Here is a 22,031-nt window from a genome sequence, read left to right on the forward strand (position 1 = left end):
TAATAAAATACAGCTCATACCCCAAGGTAGATTTTATTCTATAAAAAAATACATTACATCAGCAGGCATTTATCACGTATCCTAAAAAATCTATTCAGCTATGGAAAATAGTCATGGACAAATTTATAGGACTAACTTGCAGAATAGTGTTTATTTGACTTCATATATTGAGGTACATTTACAAAGAATAGTTACTGTTTCAGAGAATCCTTTACAAGGCAATTTGCAATTACTTTCATATTATGATGGGGCAGTTTTAACAGTCACTAAGCAGCCTAATCAGCATGAGAATGATATGCAAAGTCCTGATATGATATGCAAAATCCTGACCCATTCAGTGCTTATGGAATGTGTCCTGTGTCAGAATTTTCATCTAACCGTGTACTTATATAATAATACTTAAAAGACTTTAATTAATGAGTGGAAAAACAATCATTTTAGTCATTAAATATCACAGGAGATTAAAAAGGCATAGCTTTTTGTGGTAAAATAAAATAAATGAACATAAATGGACTTAGGTTGAATTCATCATTTTGAGCACAGTGGAATCTCATTCTTCCATTTATCCATTGTATGTTGGCATAGACAGCTGATTGTCAAAGTGTTCATCTATAAATAATGCACCCATCATTTTAGCTGGGATTTTCAAATCTTGCATAAGGACTTGCCCTGCTGAGACCTGATATAGAGAGACAGAAAAGATACAATAGATAAACATACATATTTTAATAAAATATACCCTCAAATGAAATATACAGAAACATGTGTTTTTGTCCAGGCCACTGGACAAAGCCTAATGTTAAGTGTTATTAACACATACAATAACCTCAATGTACACAATATACATTCATCATGATTAGTGACTTTACTTCAGAAACACAAAACTTGCATTACCACCACTAGAGGGAGCACAACTAAAACAACAAAAACATGAATATTTGCCTGGTCATAGCAAAAACAGGACATTTAAAAAAAAAAATGCAGGTTTTTTTTTTTTTTTACACAGGCTAAACCTATTTTTAAAACACGGTCATATGCTCCTTACATTTACAATTTGACAGTTTTGAATTCTTTTTCATGCGATGTCAGCATAATAACCTGTTCAAATTCACTTATTTATGCAGTTTCTGAGATGAGATTGTTGACTCACCATATTTTTGACGGATCTCATCGTGTCTAATCTTCATCTCAGCTTTTCTGTGGCAGAAGAACACAAGAACTTAAATTCCTTGGGCAATCATATGCACAGCCTTAAGGTATGTTGACAATCAGTAGATGTTACAGATGTAAAACAGGTTTTTCACAGAACATCTTTTGTCACATCTAAGTTCCTCATAACATATTAACTTTTGTCTGCTTTGAAAATTCAGATGTTGGTACACTGTCCATAATACATCTGCATGCGCATATAGAGCTCTGAAAAATCAAGACCACAATAAGATGAGCAGTTTTCTGGATTTACTCTTTATATATATAGGTTTGAGTGAAATGTATATATTTGTTTTATTTTATAAACTACTGACAACATTTCGTACATATTTTAGAGTCACTTAGAGCATATATTTGCAGAAAATGATAACTGGTAAAAATTAAAAAGATGCCATGTTTTCAGACCTTGAATAATGCAAAGAAAAAAGTTTATATTAATTTTTATACAACACAATACTAATGTTTTAACTTCGGAATAGTCAAGAAATCGATATTTGGTGAAATAACTCTCATTTCCAATCACAGCTTTCATGCATCTTGGCATGCTCTCTACCAGTCGGTCACATTGCTGCTGGGTGACTTTATGCCACTTTTACCACACAAATTTAAGCAGCTCAGCTTTGTATGTTGGCTTGTGACCTTCCACCTTCCTCTTGATCACATTTCAGAGGTTTTCACTGGGGTTCAGGTCTAGAGATTGGGCTGGCTATGACAGGGTCTTGATCTGGTGGTCCTCCATCCACACATTTATTGGCAATGGGACATTATCCTATGAGTTGGGAAAGATTTTCAGAGCAGAATGATGTAAGTTTTCTTCAAGGCTAACCTTGTATGTGGCTTGAGTCATGCATTCTTCACAAAGACGGATCTGCTCAATGCCAGCCTTACCAAAGAACCTCCAGATCATCCACCAATCCTCCACCAAATTTCATAGCGGAAGTTGCACGCTGGTGGGCTGACATGATTGTAAAAAACCTCTGAGGCAGATGGAAGGTCACAAGCCATCAAAAAAAGCTGAGCTGCTTGAATTCTTTCTCCAGGAGTGGCATAAAGTCACCCAAAAGCAATGTGACCGACCAGTAGAGAGTATGCTATGTATGTCAAAATCTTGATTTCTGAACTCTAAGATAAAACATTAGTATATTGTTCTATTGTTTATCATCTAAAAACATTTCTCTCAAGCACATGCACATGAATAGTAAATCCAGTGAAACCTTTAAACTGGTTTCATATAATATCTTGTACCTCCTATTGTCATCTCTATTTCAAATTTGAATCTCTTACCTCTCTTCTTGTTTTGTTTTACTCTTGTCTAACTTCCGGTTCATCTTGTTATCAAACCGAGCAGATCTGTGAAAGACAAAGTTTAATAGCTTGAGACAAGTTGTTGAGACCTCCTTATATGATCTTGAGATGTCAATGGTTCTATAGCATTCTACCATTTCACAGAGATGCACAAAGGATGATTAACATTCACATTTAAAGTAAACATTTATGCTATTAAATGTAATTACGGCCTGTGACAGGTGACATCAACTCCCCACAGTATTTAAGACAGCAAAATGGAGGGTGTGACTCGTTTGTCAGTCAACAATGTTATAGAAGGCCATTTGACATACAATAGGTTAAGTACATCTCATATATTCAGACTTACCCTATGTTCTCACACTTGCAGCAACAGAATATGCACACAAAAACTCCAATGATGAGGAGCGCTGCAGCCACGGACAATGTAATGATCAAAATCTGGAAATTTACTGAATTTCACAAAAAACAAAAGTCAGAGAAAGTGTCAAACAATTCTCTCTTTAAGTTGATGCAGTATCAACTCATATAACACTATTGGAAAGCATATATGATTATTGTAATACTGAGTACTGTAGTTACTTTTTTATTTCTGATGAATTTGTAATCTGGGCCAGAGAAAGGACTAGAGATAGCCCAGAAGATATTGCTCGTTTCTGACTGCTACAATATTTAATTGTTTAAGTGCCTAATTACAATATGCATAAACATATATATATATATATATATATATATATATATATATATATATATATATATATATATATATATATATATATATATATATATATATATATATATATACCATTTTATGTATTTATTTATATATTATTTAAATGGTCACACATTTATTTTCATCTATGTTTTGGGCTATTTCTAATCGAGAAGATCCACATTCTCAGTTATCTGAACAATATATGCAAGTTACAAATTACAAATAATGCTATTTATTGGTAGCAATATCAAAAATTAAATAAACAACAATTATTACTTGTAACTTACAGACTCATATCCCAAAAATTCTTATCTAGTAGAAACATACATAAAAAATAAATTAAAAAAACATTTAGAATTTTTAATATGGCTATGTAATTTATTATGTAGAACAAAACATTCAAGTATCGAAATATATGTTTACCACAGACCCAATTTCTCATAAAAAACAAAAAACAAAAAAAATAAAATAGTTGAGAGAAAATCTTGAGGGAACCAGTAGCGAATTTTGACATCATCCCTACACCAACCAAGCCTGACAAGCCAGACCCACATCAAGATGTTTGGTCTGGAAACTCACCATTGACAGGGCTCAATCCGAGGGGCGGGATAAACGGTTGTCTTTCAAACTCCCTCTGCACGTTATAGGATACGGTACACAACAAACCAGAGCAACGAAGGTGAAGCAGAGCTTGTTGATAGATTAAACATTCACCGTATCTGGTCGGCAAAACTCTGAGCACATCTTCCATTTTTAAGAATGACTTCAGTGCCATTCTTTGTTCTTTTCTCAGAGAAAAGCTTAACTCCAAGTCTTCCAGAGTCGCGGTCAAAGCTGATTCAAAAGACCACCGTTCGCCAGTTTCTGTGTTTACTAGAAGCACGCAAACGCAACTCGGCCGTCGTCATTATGGCCCCGCCCAACCGACTCTGTACACGATGTGATTGGCCCGGCAAGAGTTAGGGGAATACAGCTCAGTAGGGTATTGAGCGTTGCTAGATGACACTGGCGGGCAGATTAGATTTGCTGCCGCTAGGGTGCGTCTAGATTTCTAAGCTAACACCACCCTATACAGTATTTGAGCAGTTTTTTCAAGAAAATAAATTAAAACAGAAAGCGCAAAGGAGGATAGGTTCATAGGGTAGACTGGGAAACAGAAACGTAAATAAACAGAACATTTTAAAAATATAAGACATAAAGAATGGAGAAATTTGAAACATTTCTTACTCATGCAAAGGCCCCATCGAGCATCATTCAGTGGGCAGAGGGAATGTGGGGGCAGGATGGTTTTGGCTGGGTATGTTATACATCTTTTAGTTGGGATGCACCACAGACACTGAAAAACAGATTGAAAACTAAGCATTCATCCACTTCAGTAAGATTGAAAGCTCATTATATTTTGATCCATGAATTGATGGTTGCAGATAGTGACAGCAACAATGCTGCTTAAGGTGGCAATGACATCAGCATTGGCGAGTTATTACAGGGTTGATGCTGATGCACACGTCAGCAACTGTCAAAAGAACAGCTGTGTGTGCGTATCTGGTATGTCAAAGGGTTGTTTAACAAATATGAAATGTCAGAGTCACACAGCTACATTCTGAATTCTACAGCTAAAAAAAGATACTAACAATTCAAATACCTTAAAGGATTAGTTCACTTTTAAATTAAAATGAGCCAATGATTTACTCACTCTCAAGCCATCCTAGGTATGACTCTTCATTCTGATGAACACAATCAGAGTTATATTAATAAATATCCTGACGCTTCCAAGCTTTATAATTGCAGTGACGGGGTCCATTGAGTTTGAAACTCAAAAAAAGTTAATCCATCCTTCATAAAGGTACTTCACACAGCTCCAGGGGGTTAATAAAGGCCTTCTGAAGTGAATCCATGGGGTTATGTGAGCTTGGATAGCATCAGGATATTTTTTTATATAACTCTGATTTTGTTCATCAGAAAGAAGAAAGTCATATACACCTAGGATGGTTTGAGGGTGAGTAAATCATGGGCTAATTTTCATTTCAAAGTCGATTTATCCTTTAAAGGACAACTCCGGTGAGAAATGACCCTAGGGGTAATTAACAGATGGTTACCGAGTAGATCGTTCTCTGGGATGTGTTTTTATGAAAATCGAATGTAAAGAGTTTTATCTCTAAAAACAGATTAGCTTATAACACTAGTATATGGGGTTATGTGTTAATTACCCCTAGGGTCATTTCTCACCGGAGTTGTCCTTTAAAGCTGTCATGAACTGGCTTTTTAATTTTTTTATACTATTGTCTGAGAACTAACATTAACAATGCAGATCAAGAAATTAATGTTATTTCACTATTTAAGATTCACCAGCCTGCCGACATGCTTACGTTTGAGTCTGGAAAACACATAGCCCTGGGATGTTGGGCTTTGCGAGCCCCCTGGCCTATAACATATCCGATCTGATCTGTTCCGATCCCGAATCGCAATGAACCAACAAAGGGATTCTCCAGCCTGTGACAGCGCGCTACGGTATGTTCTGTTAGACACGTACACATAATCGATCTGTAACAATGCAATACTATCACATATAAAAAAACATGTTTTTCTCATGTTTTTGAGGAGTGTTTGCACCATTCCTGTCGGATCCAATACAGAAGGCACGGCATTGTGTTTTAATCTCAATATGTCTGCAAATCCAGTGTTGATCTGTGTTGATCTGTTGTACAAACGATTATCTTGCTATCTTCGGCGTGTTTATTGCTCGGTAACGCGACCAGTTTAGCTCCATGAGTCGGTGGGTGGGGCTACAGAAGCAGAGTACACACAGAGCAGTGTTTCACTCTTCTAATACGTCATTGATTCGAGAGCCTCGTTTTAAAAAAGCTTTTATTTTACTAACAAGGAAGTTTTCAGGTCCGAAACTTACAGGATATTCTTATATTACCATGACCTTTTAGATATCAAAGGTTCAAGGGAAAGTTGATTTCTCAATTCATCACCTCTTTAATAGACCTTATAGCAACATGAGTTAACAGATCAGAAGAACTAGTTTAAAATATAAAATATTAACCTGTGGATTATTTCCCCCATGTTATATCATCTGCCAAGTAAAAATTGTAACTCGGATGCTAAAAAGTACACTTCTTCAAAATAAGCTAGATGATTTGAGGTATAATTCATGTGCATTACACAAACAGCACAGGAGTTTAATACTCAGGGTTGGGTTTTCTTTAGCCCTAAGTGTGAGTTATAGTAGCAGTGACCCAACAAACAGGGAACGTTCTCTTGGCTAACCATCTGGCAAGGTTCTCTCAAAGTTACGACCAAACGTTCTTCCAGTAACGCTAATAGAACATTTGTTCAGTTTTCTGGTCTGTAATAATGTTCACAAGAAATTACCACAAAAACTTTTTTTTAGTTGGACATTTGTGGACATTTACTTTATTTATTTATTTATTTATTTATTTATTTATTTATATTATCATCTGGATCTCTTGAAAGAACATTAAATAATGACGTTTTCACAACTTAATGGGAACATCACCAAAATGTTCTTAGAATATATTTAGAATATATTTTAATAAACTAGGGATTTGCAAACACTACTAAATAAAAGGCCAACCTGAATACAGGAGGCCTTTGTATATGCATGACTGACTTCGGAAAGGGAAGAACACACAAACTCTCAAGTGACTCTGAGTTCAAGGAAAGAGTATAAAGCTGTAAACATCCAGAACAGACCAAACCTGTTCCACAGGTAAGGTGAGTAATACTCTGATAAGTGTAAAAAAAATCCAGCCAATCCAGTTGCGCGCTAAGTTCATTATTTCCTTGTCACTCTTATATTCTCCGTCTTACTTCATGTTTTCCAATGTTTTTCATTTATACGGGTCAAATCTCCCTCCTTCTTACTGTAACATGTTTACACTCACCCATATGTTTGTGTTGTAAGTGAAAATAGAGTGAATTAAACAGGCCTGTTTGCTTTGTGCACAAGTGACTATGCTAAAATAAATAAATAAGTAAATATATATAAGGACATTATTAGGACAATAATATCTCCAAACATCACAGAGCGAGAGAACAATGTATCCAAACTCACATCCACATCTGCCAAGCATTCCTCACAGCTTGTACCATTCTTGCTCTCACAACCTAGAAAAAGTGAGAGAGAACACAATAGTTAATGCAGACATGAACTGTGGTTCAGGTGAACTTGATAATGAATATAATTTTGTGTTTACTACTACAATCTTCACTCTGGCTCAATATTCCTGTAATATATATATATATATATATATATATATATATATATATATATATATATATATATATATATATATATATATATATGCTGGTTAGGTATATTTTGAAGCATGGCAGCTGGTTTAAAGCTAGATTATGCTGGTCCTTAGTTGGTCATGAGCTGATGTAAGCTGCTCAAAAGCTGGAGCTAGTTTCTTAGGACCAGCAATTGACCATCTTAAACCAGCTTGAGCTTAAACCAGCTCAAACGAGCTGCCATGCTTCAAAACATACCTAACCAACATGCCATGCTGTTTTTTTTCCCCAACAGGGATATTAGGCAACAATTAGACCCTATGAGACAGTGGTTGCCTTGGCCATCTCTGGTTATGAAACCAGACCAAAACAGCATGGGAAATCAGAGTAAGGCAGTTATTTACATATGTCTTCCAGGGGAATTAGTTTCAACATTAAACGGCAGGACTTATGTAAGGGCATATCAACCAAATTGTCATTGTTTTGCACGTTGCGTTTTAAATAGTAAAAACTAATAAATTATTCTGGTAATATAATTACAGGACATACGTTTTACGTAAATTTGTTCATGTAAATTCAACAACAGTGAAACAAGAGGATCTAACAGTAGCAAAACAGTCAGACATTTTTCTTAACAATTATTTGTATCGTGTAACTTAAAGTGTCTATTTGTCTTACTTGGACGTGGTGGTGTGGTCGGTGTAGTTGAAGATTGTGTCGTAGTCTGTGTTGTCGTTGACGATTTTGTAGAAGTTGGTGCTGAATTTTCTGTAGCATTAGGTGGTGCTGTAACGTTCTGAGCCAATGTAGAACTCAAACCAAAGAGAAGCAAGACGAGAGGAATAAAATTCATGTTTTCTTCTTTAAATGAACAAATACTTCAACAAAACAGACTCCCCTGTTTTGTTTGTAAATATATAACGTTATATATATATTTTTGCCTGCAAATATCTCCCTTTAAATCCTCAGCGCTGACACTTAATCCGAAACCTGGGAACAGGTTTTGTAGTTGTGTTTCCCTTTCACCTCACAAAGCAGCCTTAAAGAGGTAAAATTACCATACCTATCTCGTCGTAGGCGTGTTTTATTAATATTAAGTACATAATACAAAAGCTGCTTAGCAATGTTCCAATGACGACGACTTGACGTATGAATATTAAGTAGCCCATGACGTCGCACTCGCGCTGTAATCTTGCTCATGATTATTAAGCAGGAAGCATTTATCAGATTTATAATTTCACTTAGGCAGGCCTACTGGAAAAACTGAATCGGCTGACGCTCCTCTGTATTTTATTGGTTTAATATTATATTCACATGCATATGTGTACATTTAATTCCTAAGTCTGAAAGCGTTTAAGCTTTATAATAATAAAAAGTAAATAGACTGATTTTTCCTTCCAATAGGCTACCCCATAAACTCTCTTTTTATGTGTGTATGCAAGAAGAAATTTCTCCGTGCTGGTATGCTACGTATAGCCTATACGTGACTTGTATTAAAAGAAAAAGTGGGAATGAGATTTTTAAGATAAAGTCCTTAAATATTCAAAAAACAATAACGTCAACATATAAATGAAAAGTTATAAATTTTAATTATTTTGATTATTTACAGATTATTTACTATCTGCTAAGGCTAATCATTGTAACCAGATGTTTTGGCACCCCCTGGTTGTGGATAAATGAAACAACACAATAAGTTTTATTTTATTTTTTTATTTTATTAATGCCATAACCAGAACAATACAATAAGACATATTCATTCAAATAAAAAATACAGCGTGATAAAGTAAAATAAAAATAAAAACAGTGCCAGAGGACAAGAAAAAAATTATAATTAACAAAAGGACAAGGGTGCTATTTTATACAATGTCATACCTGCTTACAACACAATAAGTTGTCAAGCGGTCTTAGCACATGATGATGTAACAGAACAGTCAAGTTTTAAATAGGGAAATATCGGTAACACTTTAGAATAATGGTCATGTATCAACTAGCATGAACTAACTGGAGCAGTTCATTTGTTACTGTATTTGTTGATCTTTGTTAATGTTAGTTAATAAAAAATATAGCTGTTAATGGTTTGTTCATGTTGGTTGTTTAATCAACTAACAATGTGTTGTTTAATCTATTCAAATCCCTTGAGTCATGACAACACAAATGACTGAGGAAGAATCCATGTAAAATAGTTATGTCCATCCAACTCAATTCAATCACTTTGCTGCTGCAACGATCATGTTTTGGTCTAGTTAAAAACTGCAGTATGTGGTACAATGTTATCCTTTGGCTTAGTGTACAGCTTCTTTTTAACATTTAATCAGCTCAGACGCATAAATACCAACGCATCCCTGAACTGTCTGCAGAAAGCGTGTCAATTAAACTCCTTCCTGCCGTATCCCCACGGCATCCTCAATAAACCGTTCTCTGGCATGACAACTCCAATCTTTTGAATAATCTTATGAATATCTATTAACCTAATATGACTTAAGAACTGCAATGTTGCCAGAATTATAATCACACACTGTTTGTTCGTTGATCAGAGGAGAACTGGCACCCTGACTGAACCTGGTTTCTTCCAAGGTTTTTTTCTCCATTCTGGCTTTTGCTTGCTCAGTTGGGGACACCTAAATTTAAACCCTATATTACCGATCTGCCCCCATTGACACTATAATAATTTAAATTAGCTGGAAAACATCATTGTTTTCTCCAGATGGGCTGTACAAGTGAATCAAATTCTGTTGCATTATCTTCCTGTTAACACTGTGAAGCTGCTTTGAAACAACTGGACTTGTAAAAAGCGCTATATAAATAAAGGTTTGATTTGACTCGGAGAGGAAAATTATTGATTTTGGCTTAAAGTGGCAAATTTATATAACACCAGTGTTAATTAATGTGTTGTCCTTGATATATAAATAAAAACACAGTTTATATATTTTTATTATGAATGCACGCATGCACACACACACACCTAAAGGATTATTAGGAACACCATACTGTGTACGGTGTTTGACCCCCTTTCACCTTCAGAACTGCCTTAATTCTACGTGGCATTGATTCAACAAGGTGCTGAAAGGATTCTGTAGAAATGTTGGCCCATATTGATAGGATAGCATCTTACAGTTGATGGAGATTTGTGGGGTGCAGATCCAGGGCACGAAGCTCCCGTTCCACCACATCCCAAAGATGCTCTACTGGGTTGAGATCTGGTGACTGTGGGGGCCATTTTAGTACAGTGAAAAGATTGTCATGTTCAAGAAACCAATTTGAAATGATTCAAGCTTTGTGACATGGTGCATTATCCTGCTGGAAGCAGCCATCAGAGGATGGGTACATGATGGTCATAAAGGGATGATCATGGTCAGAAACAATGCTCATTTAAACAATGCCCAATTGGCACTAAGTGGCCTAAAGTGTGCCAAGAAAACATCCCCCACACCATTACACCACCACCACCGTGGAAACAAGGCATGATGGATCCATGTTCTCATTCTGTTTACGTCAAATTCTGACTCTACCATCTGAATGTCTCAACAGAACTTGAGACTCATCAGCCCAGGCAACATTTTTCCAGTCTTCAACTGTCCAAGTTTGGTGAGCTCATGCAAATTGTAGCCTCTTTTTTTCTATTTGTAGTGGAGATGAGTGGTACCCAGTGGGGTCTTCTGATGTTTAGCCCATCCGCCTCAAGGTTGTGCATGTTGTGGCTTCACAAATGCTTTTCTAAGCACTTTGAGAATCCAGAAAAGTGCTATATAAATGTAACAAATTATGAATTATTATTAATTTGCTGCATACCTCAGTTGTAATGAGTGGTCATTTCAGACGAAGTTGCTCTTCTATCAGCTTGAATCAGTCGGCCCATTGTCCTCTGACCTCTAGCATCAACAAGCCATTTTCACCCACAGAACTGCCTCATACTGGATGTTTTTCTCTTTTCGCACCATTCTTTTTAAACCCCAGAAATGGTTGTATGTGAAAATCTCAGTAACTGAGCAGATTGTGAAATACTCAGACCGGCCCTGCTATGCTCAAAATTGCTTAAATCACCTTTCTTTCCCATTCTGACATTCAGTTTGGAGTTCAAGAGATTGTCTTGACCAGGACAACACCCCTAAATGGATTAAAGCTACTGCCATGTGGCCATGGAAGTGATTGAAACTCCTGAATTCATTGAATTGGAGGGGTGTCCCTTTTGGCAATATAGTGTATTTAGCTCCATGTAAGGTATTCAATACACAAATGAAACCACAACTTGCGATAAATTACAATAATTTATTAAAGCATTTTGTAAAGCCAGTTACAAAAGAAGTTTTTTCCTCTCAATATTTTAACAAGCACAATTCTTCTTTTTTTTCTTCAGAGTAAGCTATATTTTATAGTATTATAACAATGGCAATAAGGAAATATACATTCAGGCCTTGTATTGGCTGCCTGCAGCTGAGCAAGGACCCCAGTGTGAATGTGTGAGAGAGACAGAACCAACCGTGCTATGTTAGTGTGAATGTTTTATGTTGATCTTTGTGTGTGAGCATATGTCTATGATCATGTTTGTGTTAATATGTGTGTATGAGGCAGAGTGTAAGGTAGCACCTGAGTCTTCTCTGATGCTTTGAATGTGAAATACCACCTCTTCTTAAAGGGATAGTTCACCCAAAAATTAAAATTAGCCCATGATTTTTTCGGTGTATATGATATTTTTCTTTCAGATTAATACAACTGGAATTATATTAAAAATATACCTGGCTAATCCAAGCTATATAATGGCAGTGAATGGGAGCCCAGAAAGGTGCATCCATCTATAATAAAAGTAATTCACACCGCTCTGGGGGTTGAATACGGAAGGCGGTTTGGTGGATACTAGATATTTGACTTTATAACGTTTTAAATATGGATTGTTTTTTTTTTTTGTTCTTTTTTTTTTTTACACAAACTCGTCGATTGCTTAATTTACCCCCTGGAGCCGTGTGGAGTATGTTTATGATAAATTGATGCACAATCTTTTGGGCCTCAAATTTTGGGCTCCCATTCACTTCCATTATAAAGCTTGGATTAGCTAGGACATTTTTTTATATAACTCCGATTGTATGCGTCTGAAAGAAGAATGTTATATACACCTTTGTATATGACATTGCTTGAGGGTGAGAAAATTATGTGGAAATTTAAATTTTTGGGTGATCTATCCCACAACACACAACAACAACACAATGCCCAGCTAACAGGGAACATTCTGGCATGTTTCTCTTAAAGTTATGAACAAAAGTTTTTTCCAGTTATATTGTTTTTTCTATTTATCTGGTCTTTTTGGTCTTCAATTACATTATCAAAACATCAGCACATAAATTATATTTGATTCGTTCATGGTACGTTTTTATGAAACATTTCGGTTGGACGTTCCAATGTGTTTAAATGTTATTACTTAACTTACATATTTTTTTTCAGATAGTTCAGAGAAAGTACAGTTTCCATAATACTTGCATAATGACAAAACAGAAAACATTCCCCTAATGTTTTCTCTAGAACATTCAGAAAGAAGGTCTCATAACTTAATGGAAACGTTGGCAAAATGTTCTTAGAACATATTTTAGTTAGCTGGGTGCACCAACACACCATCAAAAGAAATGCAAATCTTTTCCTCTTATTCATGTCAAGTCACTTCTATCCATTCCTTCACAGTGCTCACACAATTCAACAGTGTCGGCAGAAGTTTCCCTTTAATGCTGATCTGAGCCTCAATGGTTCAGATTAGGATGTGTAGAATATAGAAAGATCAGCACGAAAGGGAAACCCCTGCACCTTAATTTCTCCAATTATCAACTATAACACTATCAAAACAGATAAATACAGTAAACACTCACCCACCCCTTCCCATTCGGTTTCTTAAATATAACAATATTGTAATAGAAATACCCATACACATAGCTCCCTAAACATCTTCATCATATTCCATCATCATTCTCCTTGTTTCATTTCATGGTTAAATTCAGACATACAGTACACACATTCACAAAAGAACTTGCATTACACTGACAAATATAGTTGCATATCAAACAGCAAAATTACACAGGTACTGTCGCAGTTTACTTCAGGATTATACTCACATAAAAAAGTAAAACAACAGGCATACTTGGACACGTGTGTTGAGTCAGTGGATGATGCCCTATTTGTGTTATGTTTTTTGTCTGTCATCTCTCTGGAATAAAACCTTAAAAAGAATGCCAGCAGAGCTCCATCATGACATGAAACACAAAAAGGCTGCTTTGGCCATGAAAAAATGCAAAATATAAAGAAAGCAAAATAAAAAATTGTGGTCAGAGCAAAGATCCTCAAGAATGTGTAAATCTGTTGTAAAATGAGATGTTGAGGGTCATTTGTCAGGCTGACTCTTCTGAGACAGTTCTTTTAAACACTAGATGGCTAAGATGCACTTAAAAGAACATGAGGCTTTCACGGTCCAGTAAATGGGTGTAATGTCGAGGCCTGCACCCTAAGTACATTATACAATGATTTATATGCTCCTTGAGAACTTAAAGCGTTTTCAGGATTCAAATACCCGCTTGACTCAGTTTGTGCTGGTTTTTCTGTGCAGTCAAATATGACACATTCTACAGTTATATGTACACTATATTGCCAAAAGTTTTTGGATGCCTGCCTTTACATACACATGAACTTTAATGACACCCCATTCTCAATCCGTAGGGTTTAATATGGAGTTGGCCCATCCTTTGCAGCTATAACAGCTTTAACTCTTTTATGAAGGCTTTCCACAAGGTTTAGGAGTGTGTTTATGGGACTTATTGACCATTCTTGTAGAAGCGCATTTGTGAGGTCAGTCACTGATGTTGGACGAGAAGTCCTGGCTCGTAGTATACACTCTAATTCATCCCAAAGGTGTTCTGTCAGGTTGAGGTCAGGAGTCTGTGCATGCCCAAAGTTCTTCCACATTAGACTCACTCATCCATGTCTTTATGGACCTTTCTTTGTGCACTGATGCGCATTTATGCTGGAACAGGAAGGGGCCATCCCCAAACTGTTCCCCACAAAGTGGGAGTTAGGAGCATGAAATTGTCCAAAATGTCTTGGTATGCTGAAGCATTAAGAGTTCCTTTCACTGGAACGAAGGGGCCCAATACGTTTGGCAATATAGTGAATATTCTGTTCAAAATTTTGGGGTCAGTAAGATTTTTTTAATGCATTTGAAAGCATCTCTTATGCTTACCAAGGCTGCATTTATTTAATCAAAAATACAGTAAAAACACTAATATTGTGAAATATCATTACAATTTAAAAGAAACGTTTTCTATTTTAATATACTTTAAAATGTCATTTATTCCTATGATTACACAGCTGAATTTTCAGCAGCCATTACTCCAGTGTCCTTCTAGCCTGGCGCACATCAAGATGTTTGGCCTGGAAACTCACCATTGACAGGGCTCAATCTGAGGGGCGGGATAAACGGTTGTCTTTCAAACTCCCTCGGCACGTGATAGGATAGCGCTTCAACAAACCAGAGCAACAAAGGTGAAGCGGAGCTAATTGACAGATTAAACTTTCGCCGTATCCGGTCGGAACACATCTTCCCTTCTTAAGAATGACTTCAGTGCCGTTCTTTGTTCTTTTCTCAGAGAAAAGTTTAACTCCAAGTCTTCCAGAGTCGCGGTAAAAGATGATTCGAAAGACCGCCGTTCGCCAGTTTCTGTGTTTACTAGAAGCACGCAAGCGCAACTTGGCCGTCATTATGTTAAGCCCCGCCCACCGACTCTATACACGATGTGATTGGCCTGACCTGAGTTTGTTTTTTACAGCTCAGAAGATATTGAGAGTTGCTAGACGATACTCGCGGCAGATTAGATTTGCTGCAGCTAGGGTGCGTCTAGATTTCTAGGCTAGTGTCCTACAGAAATCACTGTTGATTTAGTGCACAGGATTTTTTTTTTGTTATTATCAATGTCTAAAACAGTTAAAATTGTATTAATATTTTGTTAATATACTTAATATTTTTGTGGAAACCCTGACACATTTTTTAATGACTCTTTGATTAATAGAAAGTTAAAAAGAACAGCATTTATATATATATTACTGACCCTAAACTTATGAATCATAGTATATGTAAATAAGAGCTTTGCATTCTGTAAATTTTGGTATACAGTGAAGTGGGCTCAGCATTTTTGCATCAATACTGCAAAATGTCTTAGTGGAACAGGCTCTAAAAAGTGTAATGTTGCAAAATTAATATTACATATACACATTAAAACAGTAAAAATGCATGCTTATTGAATCTTGACTTCTGTAGCTGAATACGTATCTAATGACAGGGCCTTGTTTCATTGCTTACATTGGGCAGACCTGGTTTTACTTGCATAACACTTAATAACTGTTATCCAATCTCTATAACAGTAAATAGAGATACCTTGGATACGCACACTTTTTTGTTGAACACTCTCCGTCACTAAAATGCTTTTGTGCATTGGTACAGTTAAAAGCTACACAAGCTTTGTATAACTGGCAAAATAATGGAAAAAAGGAAACATTGCAATTACTGTGAATACAAATCATTTTAGACAGTATCAAATGTAACACTTTAGCACACCGTATGTATTTATAGACTGGCATTTAATACAAAAAAGGATGTTTGTTGCATTGATAATGCGTGAAATATGAGTTGACTTTTGAACAGTCACACTGCTGATATCAATTTATCGCCAGCCTCAGGTACACTCAATCTAATTGACTGACTGACCCATGTCAGGAACAGTGGCCCCTGCTGGTCATAATTACACATTTTTGGAATCAGCATTTAAATTGCACACATTTCATTATATTATATTAGATGTTTTATCAGTGACTAATATTTTTGAGGCGACTGTGCATTTCCTTTCATCATCAACCACTCTGCTGCCATGTCATCATTATCCTGCGGCTCCAGAGAGTGATAAGTCACGTAGCGTTTATGGTTCAGGTGATTGGCTCAAAAAAAACCTGTTAGTGAAACTGAGCAGCCAGGAGCAAAGATGGCAGAATTCAAATCGATGAATTCAAAGATGGCAGAATTCAAATTGCGTACTTCTCGGGGGTCCTGTGTCAGCCTAGCAGCTGCCATTGATATCAATGGGAATGTCAACACATATCTTTCTCCTCTCTGCTCTCCGAACAGCCTCCAGCAGTCATGGCTTTACAAAATGTATGTGCTCCACAAAGCATACACCTGTGTGTGCGCAAACTTTGATCTCACACACAAGCACAATATACACACCTCAGTAAAACTACCAGTAAATGGAGTTGTAGGTGGTTGGCGGCGGATTAGGTACAACATCACTGACTGAAAATTGAGGATAGAGAGAAGGGAACAAAATGGAGAAGAGGAGACAAGGAAATAAATAAGTTTGGTCATAAGTCAGAGTGTGGGCAGTGAGGGGTGGGAACAGTGAGCAGGTTACCAGGCTTTGTTGTGCTTCGTAAAGGTGAAATTGGTCCAAATAAATATGTGTGCTATTGTATTTCCAGTATTACTCCTCTGCTCTCCTTCTCTTTCTCCAATCATCAACAGTCAGTAGTATACCATACTTTCATCACATAGTGTTGCTGGACACTTTGAGATCTGGCTGTGTTGATCACCTCATCCAGGCGCTGCTGTTGCTGGTGATGGACATGATACTGCAGCGTTTTTTGACGATCATGTTGATGTACGCCTTCATGATCTTAGTGATTTCCCCCACCTTAAAGCACACAACAAAACACACTGGTTGAAAAATCACATGCTAATCCTTCAAAAACAACCAGTAAAGGGACTATAATGACTAAATCAGAAGCACTGGATTCAAAGATTTAATTTAGCATGAGAGGCTACACTACTGTTAAAGGGTTAGTTCACCCAAAAATGACATTGATGTCATTAATGACTCACACTAATGTCGTTCCTCACCCGTAAGACCTCCGTTCATTTTCGGAACACAGTTTAAGATATTTTATATTTTAGTCCCAGAGCATATGCAGTCTATGCACACTATACTGTCCATGTTCAGAAAGCTAATAAAAACATCATCAAAGTAGTCCATATGTGACATCAATCTATTGAAGCATCGAAAATACGTTTTGATCTGAAAATAACAAAAACTACGATTTTATTCAGCATTGTCTTTTCTTCTGCATTTGTTTTCTAAACTCAAATAAAGATTCAAATGGCCATGAATCAGTGAATCGATCAATAATTCGGATCGCCAATGTCACGTGATTTCAGCAGTTTGGCGGTTTGACACGTGATCCAAACTGCTGAAATCACGTCACATATGGACTACTTTGATTATGTTTTTATTAGCTTTCTGGACATGGACAGTAAAGTGGGCATATACTGCATATGCTCTGGGACTAAAATAAAAAATATCTTAAGCTGTGTTCGGAAGATGAACGGAGGTCTTACGGGTGTGGAACGACATTAGGGTGAGTCATTAGTGACATCAATTTCATTTTTGGGTGAACTAACCCTTTAAGAATTAATTTATATAAAAAACAAAAATAAAATAACAATAATACTTTTATTCACCAAGGATGCATTCAATTGATCAAAATTGACAGTAAAAGCATTTATCAAATATTTCAACTCATCAAAGAATCCTGAAAAAAAAATATCACTGATCAATCAATCAGTACAACTAATAATAAATGTTTCTTGAGCAGCAAATTAAGGATTCTGAAGGATCATCTGACACTGAGGATGGAATAACGATGCTGAAAATGTAGCTTTGCCATCACAGAAATAAATTACATATTATAATATATTTATATAGAAAACGGTTATTTTGAGCTGTAATAAAATGTAACTTTTTTGATTAATTAAATGCAGCCTTTCTGAGCATAGGTCTCATTTTTAATAGCATAAAAAAATCTGTTTTTGAAATGTAGTGTACATCCTCAAAAAGCTTTTAAAAGCCGTTTAACAACATTCTGCACTGATAACAGAGACACAGAAGTGTGTTACCTGAGGCGTCTCAAAGAACATCTCCCTTTCATCAACAATGATTTTGTATGTGCTAGGCTGAGGTGCTCCGAAGAAAACGATGTGCTCATACTGGAAAGTTTCGAGTGGTTTGGGCTCGCCCCGTTTGTACACGGAGACGTTTTCGGCACTGACACTCAGCCACAGATCATGAGGGAAGCCACCCTCCTTACACTGCAGACACATATACAAAAACACAATCACAAACATGTAATAATGTCATTTAACATCAGTGGCTAAATACTGAGACTTTGTCTTGCTGATTACTCTCATAATAGTGGAAAATCTGAAAATATCTCTGCTGAAAAAGCAGCTTAGATTAGTCTGAATTTCATGAATCTAGGTTTATGATGGATTATGTGTACAGAATGTAAACCCTTACCCTAACTAGGCTTACGGTTTATGATGCGCAGTGCTTGTCTGGTTACTGTTCAAATGCAAAATTCAAGTTAAGTCAATCGGTGAGATTTTTCAGGTAGACTTGGCTGAGAGGTTTTATTCACATGCAATATGAAAGCAATCACACCATTACCATATGGCAGGAGCTGACTGGCCTCTGCTGATGCTTACATGTTCACAGGCGTGTCTGTGTATCTAATGATACACATATAATGCTGAAGCAGGTCTCATGCATAGCAGATTTATTCTGCCATGACGAAATGCATTAACATAGCCTTTTCCATATTCATTAGCAAGTAAAAAATACTTAGTTTTAGCTCTTTAATTTTTACTTTCTACTTAATTTTACTTAGTTATGTACAGTGTTGGGAGTAACACATTACAAGTAACTTGAGTTACGTAATCAGATTACTTTTTCAAGTAACTAGTAAAGTAACACATTACTTTTCAAATTTACAACAAAATAAGAGTTACTTTTTCACATTTATTTGTCTGACTGCTATCCTGTCCCCATGTTGAGAAAAATTGTGCAATACAGAGGCGTTGTGTAAACATGTTATTGTAGTTCTAGACTAATTTCAGTCTAGATTTCAAAACAAAGTTTCGAACGTTATGAAGTAGCGTATCGATTCATGATTCGGATCACCAATGTCACATGATTTCAGCAGTTTGACACGCGATCAGAATCATTGATACGCTGATTCATAACCGTTGAATAAAATAAAATGATTGTAAAATCACTGTAGTGAGATGGACTTTGTAATGACGTCTTTAGTGCCTTTATGGGTCTTGAGAGAGGAAATGACATTGGTATCAATGAAGGCCTTTCTGAGCCATCGGATTTCAACAAAAATATCTTCATTTGTGTTCTGAAGATGAACGGAGGTCTTACGGGTGTTGAATGACATTTGAGGAAGTAATTATTAAAATAATTTTTGGGTGAACTAACCCTTTAAAGGTGCACTATGCAACTTTCAGTCCACTGGAGGGCGCCTATTCTAAACAAAGGTTTAGTCTGATGACGCTAAGTGTGAGCGGAGTATCTTGGGACATGTGGTCTTCACCTCACAGCTGGTGGAAAATAGGACTCGGGCAGAAATCATGTTCATGGATGCGGTTATTAACGTTACTGTAGTATGAAGCAGAGCAGGACAGAGTGTTGTGGAGCTGAGCATGGCCGCTGGAGCGACTGTTATACAAACACATGGCTTGTGAGTACCGGGACTTTTATTATGACAGGACGGGACACAGTCGCCGGGCGCCCGCACTTCTGCTTTTTCCGGTCATGATTATAAGGTAAAGCAGCTCTGTTTATTATATTAGATACATTTAAGTGTGTTTAAAATTATGTTATGATGTTACTCTGTGCGTTCGCTGTGGCGCTGCTGTGACGTGTTCACACTGCTAAGAGAAAAGCGCTTCTGCAGAATAAAACTGAGGGTTACGCAGATATGATGCAATTGACAGGCTCAAACACTATGCTGAAACGTCCCGGTCCTTAGTTAAAATAGCAATTTTCTCACAATTTACAAATAGTTGGAAACATTTGGGACATTGTCAGTACTCAACTGAACATAATAACACTGGCCTAGTGGTTTTTGGATTTTTACTGCAAAAATACTACATAGTGGTGTGTATCTTTAACATTTATTTTTTATATAGTCTTGCAACCAGATTGTATGCAAATATGGGGTTAGTAGTGCAGCTACTTTTACAAGGTTGCATCTACATATTTAGGAGAGTGTAGAAGTCAATATTTGTTGACCACTATTGGGGTACACATCTATCCCTAAACCTTATCTAACCCTATCATCCCTATAGTGACCTTACAATGTATATGGTAGTTATAGCCTTGATACTCTGAGCATCCCTACACATTTTTTAAAATCCACCACAGGCCCAGAGCCTTAAAAAAATTATTCACACCTCCACATCAAACAGTGTAGACCCATATCCCGGCCACTCTTTGATGACGGTCATGTAACTGATCATGGCCTGTTGCTGAGGCATGCCCTGCAGACGACTCCATTTCTCCAGCACGCTGGTCAGTGTGGCTGACATCTCCTCCTTTACAAACATCTCCAGCATCTGTTCCTCCTCCACACGCTGTTTCTTCAGCGATCCCGTCTTGAAGCTGCGTCTCAGCGTCCCGTCCAGGAAGTTGGTCTTCCGGCGTTCCAAAGTGTGACCTCCCGGCCCTACCATACCAGCCCCGGGTACTCCGGCACCCCCTGCTTTAGTGGACTGGAAGATGCGTGTGCGAAGTCGTCCAACGGGGTACACGCTGCTCAGACTCCAGGGCGTACGGGCCACATCACCATGGATGTACTGCAGTCGCAGGGCTGCTAAGTGCTGAAGGGTTTCCTCAGGGGCTGGGAAATGACCACTGATGAGACTCTCATGAGCCTAAAAGAGATGGTGAAAAAAGAGGGCGAGAGATAATGGAATGAAATAAAAAAAACTAACACTTTATAACAGAGATGCCTAAAGTTAGCACATCATTCTGTAAATGGACAATTGGGCAAATCTTTACTTCTAAATGATCTTTATGCTTTAATATTTTTATTTTATTTGTGCATTGAAATGTACAGAATATAAGTGATTTTTTTTTTAATGTAAATTTTTATATAATATAGTTTGATGTAATGAAACATACTTTCATTATACTAATGTATGGCCCTTAATGAAGTTTTAATTTTCGGTCCTTCATAGTAAAAAGTTTGGGCAGTTATGCTTTATAATATGTTTAATTAATAATTTTAACAAATATAATTACTATACATTATAATTAATCATCTAACTTCATTACATACAATACAAAATAAGCAATATATAAGAGCAACAACTTAGAGTAGAAAAAATATATATATACAGTATACTGTTTTTTTTTAAAAAGAAAAATATATTAAAAAAGATATTCTTTTATATATACTTTTTATAAAATATGCTTATAAATTGGTAAAATTATAAAGATATTGTTCTGTGAGCTGGAATGAAGTGACATTGTAAAGCATTTTTACTGCCAATTTTTGTTAGAGAAACATTAGATTTTTGCAGAAAAAGTAATGGAAAAACTATGAAGATGGCAAATAAGGTGTTGCCTATTCTAGATAATTTGTTTTGTAATATTCCATTAAAAACATTCAAACACATTATTGT

The 22,031-nt window shown here is 36.5% G+C and overlaps 2 protein-coding genes across 2 annotated transcripts in view; both read right to left on the reverse strand.

The window, feature by feature from the left end:
• Positions 1–4: 4 nt before the first annotated feature.
• pttg1ipa (PTTG1 interacting protein a) lies at positions 5–8,538 on the reverse strand. The gene is made up of 7 exons (XM_067459158.1): positions 8,168–8,538; positions 7,311–7,363; positions 4,457–4,565; positions 2,864–2,966; positions 2,494–2,559; positions 1,151–1,197; positions 5–679 (listed from the first exon to the last, which is right to left on the reverse strand). The coding sequence occupies exons 1-7, from the start codon at positions 8,340–8,342 to the stop codon at positions 633–635; spliced, it is 600 nt and encodes a 199-aa protein (XP_067315259.1). The 5' UTR covers positions 8,343–8,538; the 3' UTR covers positions 5–632.
• Positions 8,539–11,740: 3,202 nt separating this feature from the next.
• Positions 11,741–22,031, reverse strand: part of myo10l1 (myosin X, like 1) — a 77,200-nt gene continuing 66,909 nt past the window's right edge. Inside the window, exons 38-40 of the mRNA XM_067459160.1 lie at positions 20,799–21,278; positions 18,456–18,647; positions 11,741–17,196 (exon numbers count right to left, since the gene is read on the reverse strand). Coding sequence (XP_067315261.1) covers positions 17,092–17,196; positions 18,456–18,647; positions 20,799–21,278 — 777 coding nt within the window. The 3' untranslated portion in view covers positions 11,741–17,091. The remainder of the gene's footprint in view (positions 17,197–18,455; positions 18,648–20,798; positions 21,279–22,031) is intronic.

The sequence above is a fragment of the Pseudorasbora parva genome, chromosome 12, assembly GCF_024679245.1.
Source record: "Pseudorasbora parva isolate DD20220531a chromosome 12, ASM2467924v1, whole genome shotgun sequence".
Taxonomy (NCBI): domain Eukaryota; kingdom Metazoa; phylum Chordata; class Actinopteri; order Cypriniformes; family Gobionidae; genus Pseudorasbora; species Pseudorasbora parva.